At 56.4% G+C, this 9,309-nt stretch overlaps 2 protein-coding genes across 2 annotated transcripts in view; both read left to right on the top strand.

Moving 5' to 3' along the window:
- The first annotated feature begins 178 nt into the window (after positions 1 to 178).
- SLC20A1 (solute carrier family 20 (phosphate transporter), member 1) lies at positions 179 to 8,165 on the top strand. The gene is made up of 10 exons (XM_009880209.1): positions 179 to 494; positions 595 to 735; positions 823 to 908; positions 2,449 to 2,545; positions 4,306 to 4,425; positions 6,007 to 6,255; positions 6,347 to 6,896; positions 6,998 to 7,183; positions 7,512 to 7,596; positions 8,004 to 8,165. Exons 1-10 carry the CDS (start codon positions 179 to 181, stop codon positions 8,163 to 8,165), a joined length of 1,992 nt encoding a protein of 663 aa, XP_009878511.1.
- Positions 8,166 to 9,177: 1,012 nt separating this feature from the next.
- LOC104282137 (cytosolic purine 5'-nucleotidase-like) overlaps positions 9,178 to 9,309 on the top strand; it is a 4,775-nt gene continuing 4,643 nt past the window's right edge. Inside the window, exon 1 of the mRNA XM_009880215.1 lies at positions 9,178 to 9,281. Within this exon, the coding sequence (XP_009878517.1) occupies positions 9,178 to 9,281 (104 nt within the window). The remainder of the gene's footprint in view (positions 9,282 to 9,309) is intronic.

Below are 9,309 nucleotides of genomic sequence, written 5' to 3'. Positions count from 1 at the left end.
CCCCATCTCTCCCGCAGGATGAAGAGCGGCGCAGGCCATGGCGCGGCACCAGGGCCCCAGCCCCCGCGGTCGTCGGGACCGTAGGACGGTGGAGCCCCCCCGCACCCTATAGCGACCCCACCACCACCCACCCCTCTATTTAATTTTATACCTAATTTATTAATACCTCGCCCAAACCATGGACCCCACCCCCACGGTGCCTGCCGCCCCCATGGTGGGCTTCCTTTGGATGCTGGTCCTGGGCTTCATCATCGCCTTCATCCTGGCCTTCTCTGTCGGTGCCAACGACGTGGCCAACTCCTTCGGCACAGCGGTGGGCTCGGGGGTGGTGACCCTCCGGCAAGCCTGCATCTTGGCCAGCGTCTTTGAGACAGTGGGTTCTGTCCTCCTGGGAGCTAAAGTCAGTGAGACCATCCGGAAGGGGTTGATTGATGTGGAGATGTACAACTCCAAGCAGCAGCTGCTGATGGCGGGTTCGATCAGTGCCATGTTTGGTGAGAAACAGGGGCGTGGGGGGGGTCAAAAATGGGGGTGGGGGGTGCCCTAAGGTGCCCCTGTAATGGCTTTCTTACCAGTTTTTTCTTTCTTCTCCAGGATCCGCTGTGTGGCAGCTGGTGGCTTCGTTCTTGAAGCTCCCCATCTCTGGTACCCACTGCATCGTTGGAGCCACCATTGGCTTTTCGCTGGTGGCCAAAGGGCAAGAAGGTGTCAAGTGGTCTGAGCTGCTAAAGATCGGTGAGTCCAGCTGCCCTGACCACCCTGTGTGCCCACTGGGCTTCTCTTTCCAGCAGCGGGTTGCTGATCATGCCTCTTCTCTCCTAGTGTTGTCCTGGTTCATCTCGCCCCTCCTTTCAGGCATCATGTCTGCTATCCTGTTCTTCCTCGTCCGGAGGTTCATCCTCTGTAAGGTAAGGGCTCTTCCCCCCCATTCTCTGACACCTCGGGGCTCCTGGGTGCTCCCTTGTCTGCCTGTTGGACTGGTTGGTTGGCTTAGGTGTACCAGACCTTCTCCAGGCACATCCATCCTTATGGTGACACTTGGGTGAGCCCTTCCCCAGGAGGAGCTGAAGGGATGGGCCACTGGGACCTCTAGCTGCTCCACAAAGCAGAGCCTGGGAAGTAAAGAGGCTTCACTTGGCCTCTTCCAGACCTCCTGTGCCCAGGCTGTCCTGCCTGGACTCAGTGGAAACAGCTGCAGTTTCCAAGTAGTGAAGTAACCCAGAAATAGATAGGATCAGAGCTTCTCTTCAGGCTTTTCCTAAGTTGTGGTGCAAGGCTGGACCTCCTCTTCTGTCCTGGTACAGAGGAAGGCAGTGACCAACAGTGACAGCTTTTTTTTTTTTTTTTTTGGAAGCTAGGAGGGCCAGAATGTTCCTGGTGCAGTGGAAACTGTGCTCTCCTCCCATCTGGGACCGTGGGTACACTGAGGGGTGCTCAGGCTGGCTTTAGGGACATGCTCGGGAGGAGGGACTGGGCACCCAAAGGTGGCAGCTCTAGACCTTACCTTTCTGAGGTGGTGATGACCCTGGAGCACAGAGTGCTGCCAGCCCAGAGCAGGGGTATCCAGCCAGCTCTACAGAGGAAATCCAGCACTTTATTCTGCATATTTGAGGTTAACTTAAATTATTTTAGGACTTAGCTCTAACTATTTCTGGTTCAAGAGATGTTAAGATCTTATCGCTGCTGGTTTTTACCTGGCAGCCCTTTAGAACAATTCAGCGTCATCGCTGTCAGAGTAACCTTGCGTAACTGGCCTTTCAAAGCTGGGCTGGCCCTGTCATGCTCAGCTCTAGCGCTCAATAGTCCGGTTGCCCCGTCCCAGTCTGCGGTCAGTAACGCTCGGTGTGTTTGTACTGACACTAGACCCCAATTGCTGGGCAGTGGTGGAGATTAAGTGTTCCTGCTGCTGGGGTGAGGGCCTCTCTGTGCAGGTATGTGGTGAAATAAGCAGCTTTGTGAGTAATGGACTTTTTTTTTACTTCATCCAAGTCAGTTGGAAACAGGTAAAAGCTTTGTCTGACAAATGGTTTTGTATGAAAGTGCCTGGGGAGTTGAAAGAAAACATACGTGCAGCTGGAGGCTGTGGAGGTCTGCAGGATGGGGAGCCTCAGGGAAGGTTTGGGAGCAGGGCAGCCCCTGGCTGCAGGCACAGATGAGATGCTCCAACCTCGGGAGCAGTGGGATGCTCAGCTGGTCCTGCCCTGGGGAGCCTTGTGGGACCCACAGTGTTCTGGGCTGCCGAGGGGGTCAGATGGTGGCAGCCCCATGGGTTGTTCTCTAAAAGCTGTCGGCAGCTCTGGCTTTCGCCAGAGCTTGCAGGAGAATGGTATTGGAGCTGCTGTCAGCAGTTGACCGAAGGCACAAACCCCCTTTTGGGAAGGGGATGCTCCTCGGCTGCTGCACAACCCGCCAGGTCTGCCTTTCCAAGCACTGCTCCTTGCTTTGCAGGCAGATCCCGTTCCCAATGGCTTGCGAGCTTTGCCCGTCTTCTATGCCTGTACCGTGGGGATCAACCTCTTCTCCATCATGTATACCGGCGCGCCTTGTAAGTACACGACAGAATACTTGAACCTTAATTTTTAAATGCTTTACGAAACCTCCATTAAATGCACGATTTACCCCTTTTTTGCTTTACAGGGCTGAAATCTTCTAGAAGGCGGCTGGCCTGTGCCAGTTACAGAAGGCTGCAGGCTAGCGTGCGCTGAGTTCTGGGCTAGCTAGTTGTCCATCCAAAGAGACCTGCTCAAACTAAACCCCTCCAGACCTTTCTCCTTAGACTTCACAGGACTGGCAGATAACATGACTTCCCCTTCCCTTCTCTTACCTGTGCTAAAACTCAGGTATCCGGCTGCCACTGAAGAGACTCCTCAGGCTGCTGGTAGCGAGGCTAGGAGCAGGGACGGAGGCTGTGCCTCCTGATTCACCTTGTCCCTAAGAATAAACTTGTTATCCCTGGCGAGAAGAGCTGGCAGCTCTACTGAGAAGAGCAGTTTGTACTTGGGTTTGAAAAGCTGAATTGAAATGCTCGATTGGCTGCTGTGTAGGGGGCTAGGGCATGGGCAGGAAGAGGAGAGGGCAGTTCTGCCTGTGGAGCTGGAGGCTCTGTAACCTCCATCTGCCGGGGTGACTTGGTGTGAGCTGTTGTTTTTTTTTTTCCCAGTCTGAGCATGAGTTTCCTGTTGTGGAGGAGTCGCTGGAGGTGGGGTGAGGGCAGTCAGGGCTGGCTCTGCATGGTTTTCTTTGTAAACAGTGGCTGGAAAAATGTTTGGAGGGATGTCGGCTTCCCCTTCCCTTGGCTTTCCAGCCCCGGGGGAGGTGGCAGGGTTGCTGCAGTGCTGCTGGGGACACTGGGGCTGCAAAGCAGCAGCGGTGCTGCTGCAAGATCACCTTATCGCTTGGCACCCCCAAGGTGGATTTGTGTTTATCCCGAGTCCTCAGCTGCAGGAGGGCTGGGCGAGCTCTGTGTCTCTCAAGCGCGGGGTTCGTAGCCTTCAGCGTGCCAGGCTTGGCATAGGCAAATAGCCGGATGCATGGGTGAAGTAGCTGCGATGTGGGTGAAGTAGCTGCGATGTTGCTGGTGGTGCGTTTGGAGCAGTAAGTTATTGCCTGCAGAGGAAAATGCAGGAGTTGAGTGGTCGTGAGCACCTGACGCCCCTGACTGGGGGCTGCGGTGGGCTGCATAATGCAAAACCTCTGCAAAAAGTCACGCTGTATGTGGGAATGCTCATAACTAGGTCACTAACACCTTGGATGCTGTGAAACTTGAGTTCCCAGGGACTGGTAGAGCAGGAGAACCATCTCCCCCCTCCCCAAAGCAGCTGGAGGAGTTAATGGAGATGTGGGGCTCTCTGGTGGGAGTAGCCCAGGTCCTGTGTGGGGGAAGCAGTGCTGTCACCACAGTGGTTGTGTTTTGGTGTCTTGTTTTGGGTGTTTGGGTTTTTTGGTTTTTTTTTTTTTCTTTGACATTGCAGCAAGTGAGGAGCCTCCTGTCCCTACTCAGGGCAAACACTAGTCCCTGATCAGGTTTGGCTGTGGGAGGGCGGGGAAAGTGTCTGCACGTGTGGAAGATTAGCTTTTGTTGGGGGAGATTGTAACTGGGGGCGTGGTGCGTGCAGTGCGGAATTCTGTGTGGGGTGAGGTTTTGGTGCAGTCAGTGACAGCTTTATGACAGCCTTTCTCCCTGTCAGATGAACTAGCTCAGGGATGCTGCAGGTGATGGAGTCCCAGTGCTGGGATGAGTGGAGTCGTATGTTGAGGAGACTTTTTGCCCAGAGGTTTTCAAAGATCCGTTGTTTTATTTCCTAGTGCTGGGCTTTGACAAACTTCCTCTGTGGGGTATCCTCCTAATTTCGGCGGGGAGTGCTGTTGTCTGTGCTCTCATCGTCTGGTTCTTTGTATGTCCGAGAATGAAGAAGAAAATCGAACGTAAGTAACACCTCTCTCTTCGCAGTCCTCTGGGAAGGGCACACTCGGACTAACCAACTTCTTTTCCCAGCGGGAGATCTCATTAGCCGCAGGGCTGTTATTAGCAGGGATTCTCAGGGTCAATTATCACTTAAGCTGCTCTGCAAACCCTGAGTCACATCTCGTTGAGCTGCACCCTGCATGCTCCTAAACCCCCAGCAGCACCAGAAAGCTGCTCCTGGGACCCCAAAATCCCCCTCAAAGGAGCTGTCGCGCTGCCCAGCAATGTCTGGCAGCTGATTTCTGAGCAGGGCAAGCTCTCCTTGAACCGCACAAGACAGCAGGCAACATTAAACAGCCCAATTTCCCTGTTTAATAGAGAAGAGGAGGCAGGAGACAACCTGCCTGTTAACCGGTGTAACCTTTAATCCGCTGCATACCTGCTGATCAATCTTTGGCCTGGCAGATGCAGATCACAAGTTTAAAGCTGTGTAAGCTGATGAAATCCTTTCCCTGTAGCAAAAAAAAAAAAAATCTATTGAAAGGCATCCAAAAGAGCAGTCCCGAGCTCTGCCTCCTGAAAAGTACAGGCAGCTCTCCTGGAGCTGTGTGTGGTCTTGCATATAAATTTGGTGTGCAGTCTGGGGCACTTAAGGAACTGGGGGATGAGGGGATAACCAGTGTCCTTGTCAGTCACACCCCAGTTACACCAGTCTGACAGCTTTATGGCTGCCCTTGACATTCTTCCAGCTGTTCGAGCTTTGGCTTAACTCCTGCCTGCAAGGTGGGCTGCCCTGCCTGCTGGGGAGCATCGCTGGGAGGGGGTGGGATGCAGGGAAAGATGGGCACTGGATGTCAGGGTGAGGGGCTGGGTGCCACTGCCCGGCCCTTGCAGCAAGCCAGCTGGCTGGGAAATGGTCCTGTTTGTGACAAGGAGGTGATTTTTTGTTGTTGTCTGAAAGAGCTGACCTCATGTTTTCACCTGGGGAAAACATGCTTTTCTCAGTCCAGGGGGGAGTAACAGCTTCCAGGGCTTGATGCTGCTGGCTTGGCAATTCCAGTGGGACAGGAAACCAGCCTGCCCTCAGAAGGTGGAGACCGGCTCCTGTTTGGGTTTGTCACCCACTGTCGGGAGCTGGAGAGAAGCCCAGGCTGGCGAGTCTTCCCGGCAGGCTGGAGCTGATGGGCTGGCAGAAGAGCTGGGCTCTTCTGGGCACTTTCCCATCAGCTTCAGGGGTCACAGCTACCCCAGAAGTGGGTCCAGAACATCCTATGGCCTATGGGGATGGGACAAACATGGCTCAAAGAGGAACCTCTGCCATCGGAAGAACAGGCATAAAAGCCCCGTAATGGTGCTCACCACGCCCTGTGTGGGTGGGGGGGGCTCTAAAAATAGGAGATGAGCTGGCTTGTGATGGTTTGGCTGTCGTGCCCAGGACAAGGTGTGACTGCCCGGCAGTTTCCGAAGTTCAGGACTGGGGGGGGGAAAGCTGTAAATTTTATTTAGCTGCCGTAAATCTGAGTGATGAGGGGTGTGGGCTTGCTCCTGGTGCTGGGTGCGGTGGTGGGAAGGGGTTTGATGGCATCTGCCTCCCTTCACAGGAGAGATCAAATCCAGTCCTTCTGAAAGCCCCTTGATGGAGAAGAACATCAGCCTGAAGGAGGACCACGAGGAGCCTAAGGTGCCCCTGGGCGATGCCAAGAGCCCCGTTGCTGATGTGGGGTTGGCTGTGCCCCACCGGGCAGCAGTGGAGGAGAGGACAGTCTCCTTCAACATGGGGGACCTGGAGGAGGCCCCAGAGCAGGAGAGGCTCCCCAGCCTTGACCTGAAGGAGACCAGCATCGACAGCGGTGAGTGGTGGGAGGTGATATGGAGGTGCTGGGGTGGCCTTCCCCCATCCCAGGTAACCCTAGGTGCTAAACCCCTGCTGTCCCTTGGCAGGAGCCATGCGGCTGCCCAGCGGCAACCTTGTCCAGTTCAACCAGGCTGTAGGCCACCAGATAAGCTCCAGTGGGCAGTACCAGTACCACACTGTGCACAAGGACTCCGGCCTCTACAAGGAGCTGCTGCATAAACTGCACCTGGCCAAGATGGGGGACTGCATGGGGGACTCAGGGGACAAACCCCTGCGGCGCAACAACAGCTACACCTCCTACACCATGGCCATCTGCGGCATGCCCCTGGACTCTCTCCGGGCCAAGGAGGGTGAGGAGATGGAGAAGCTGACCTGGCCTGTGGTGGACACCAAGAAGAGGGTCCGCATGGACAGCTATACCAGCTACTGCAACGCAGTGGCAGATGCCCACCCAGTTGCTGATGTGGATCTGAACACGGCCCAGGTGGAGATGGGTGATAGTGACCGCAAGGGTAGCAGTAGCTCCCTGGAAGAATGGCATGACCAGGACAAACCTGAGGTGTCCCTCCTGTTCCAGTTCCTGCAGATCCTCACAGCCTGCTTTGGCTCTTTTGCTCACGGTGGCAATGATGTCAGGTCAGTTGAGTTAGCAGGAGTGGTGGGGTTGCTCACTGGGGCTGGTGCCCACCTTGCCCAAAGCCTCTGGCCATCTAGACCAGTTCTCCTTTCTCTTCCAGCAATGCCATAGGGCCCCTGGTTGCACTCTACCTGGTCTACCAGACGGGTGATGTGGCTACCAAGGTGGCAACTCCCATCTGGCTGCTGCTCTATGGAGGTGTGGGGATTTGCATCGGCTTGTGGGTCTGGGGAAGGAGAGTTATCCAGACAATGGGGAAGGACCTGACGCCCATCACACCATCAAGGTAAGGTCTGCGTTGGGGCAGGGGGAGGCTTCAGGCAGTCCTAGAGCTGCATCCTGCTCCTGGAGCACCTTGCTGTGCTCTTTTTTGGGGGTTTCACTGCTTGGGTGGTGGAGCTGGGGTGTATGTGGCTGGGTAACACCTCCCTGCACCCCTGGGGGTGTCAACCTGGGGCTGCTGGGGGGCTGGAGAGCCAAGTGAGGAGCTGACCCTGGTGCAGGGTCTGCCTGGGGAGAGCAGTCCCAGGTCCCACGTGGGCTATGCCAGCCTGATGTGCCAGGCCGTGCGGGGCTCCAGCGCCCGGGTTCTTATGCACTTTCTGTCTCTGCAGTGGCTTCAGCATTGAGCTGGCATCTGCCCTGACGGTGGTGATTGCCTCCAATGTTGGCCTCCCCATCAGCACAACCCACTGCAAGGTAGGTGGGGGTGGCAGGAGGGGATGGCACTGGCTAGGAGCAAGCTGGGCTTCCCTTCAATCCTGGTGCTAATAAGGCTGAGCTGTGTGGGAGGTCCCAAAAAATAGGCTGCTGGCCGGCCTTCAGGTCCCAGCTCTGCCATTTGCATCTCAATGGCAGTGGCTGTGGCTGCCCAGGGGTGGGTGAGGGAGCACTTGAGGAGGTGACAAAACTCCTTTTGATGTGCCCCTGGGCTCTGCCAAGCAGCCATTGGAACCCGGGCTGGCAGCTCCTAGCTCTGCTCTGCTGGGTCCCCAAGGGCTGGAGCAAGACTCTGGACACCCCTGGGAAGGGCTGTGGGGTGGTGGACATGTGGGGGGTGCCCTATCCTGCTGCTGTGCTGAGCCCTGCCCCGGTTCCTTGGACAGGTGGGCTCCGTGGTCTCGGTGGGCTGGCTGCGCTCCAGGAAGGCGGTGGACTGGCGCCTCTTCCGCAACATCTTCATGGCCTGGTTCGTCACTGTCCCCATCTCGGGTCTTATCAGTGCTGCCATCATGGCTGTCTTCAAGTATGCCATCCTGAAGGTGTGAGGGCACTGGGGCTTATGCTGCTCCTGCTTTCCTGCTGCCACCCTCCCCTCCAGGAGCCAAGGGGGCTTGTCCTGGCGCAGGATGGGGGCTACCATCATCTCTGGGGCTTCCTCTGTTCTGCGTAGTGTTGTCACTGAAGTGTTGTGTGGTTTTTTTGTTGTTTTTTTTTTTTTTTTTAATATAAACGTCCTGGCACTAATTTTCTAGAGGGGGTTGCAGCACTGAGGCTGTGCCTGCCCCTGGCCTGACTCCCCTGCTGCGCTGTAGCTGTAGATTAGCAGTTATGGGAGGCCACTCTTCTTATTTTTAATGACTTAATTCAGATTCCCCTGGCAGTGATTGCTCTTTGAGTAAGGACTAGGTGTGGTCCTTGCCCCTCTGGGGAGGGGTTGGGGGCTGTGGGCTGCCCCTCCCCCCCATTACATCGCAGGCTGCGTTCAGCTTTGCCTCCATCGCTGTAGTGGTGTGGGGGGGAGGTATGTGCTGGGGTGGGCACTGTCCTCTGTCCCATGCTGCCCCGTAGCCTCTCTCCTGCCCCTCCTTGGACCCACGCCCTGGGAGGGAGCCGGGGCTGGGGTGGCAGATAAGAGACCCACGTGTCCCCTACTGTCACGGGACCGCCTGTAAACAGCCCTGAGCTGCACCCTAGCACTGGGCGGAGGGGGTGGGTGAGTTATCAGGGTGCCACAGATTTGGGGGGGGCAGTTCCTGACCCTCTTACCAGCACTACACCCTTCCCCCCAGCTCTGGGGCAGGAGCTTCTTCTGTTATTCCCCTCCATGTCCCCACTGTGCCCCAGTGATGCTTCCCTCCTGTCCTGGGGGTCAAGGCCAGGCATGGGGACCCACGTCAGTGGGTTGGCACTGGGGTGTTGCAAGAGCTGCAGGTGATCGCAGTGGCACCCGGGACTGGGGGGAGGGGGGAGGCAGCGTGGACACCCATGGCTCCCTGGGGATGTAGGGATGTGGATGCAGGGACAGGGATGGGGGTGTAGGGACATGTGGAGTTTGGGATGTGCCTGGTGGAGCTGTGTGGGGACGTCACCCACTGGGATGGGAAAGGGCCCCACGGGGATGGTGACATTTCCTACTGGGACTGGATCATGTCCCATGGGACGTGGGTGCCCCCCCCCCCTGTCCTGGAG

This window comes from Charadrius vociferus, unplaced genomic scaffold (assembly GCF_000708025.1).
Source record: "Charadrius vociferus isolate BGI_N301 unplaced genomic scaffold, ASM70802v2 scaffold612, whole genome shotgun sequence".
In the NCBI taxonomy this organism is placed as follows: Eukaryota; Metazoa; Chordata; class Aves; order Charadriiformes; family Charadriidae; genus Charadrius; species Charadrius vociferus.
The sequence above is the reverse complement of the archived record's forward strand: the minus strand, read 5'-3'. Positions and strand labels throughout refer to the sequence as shown.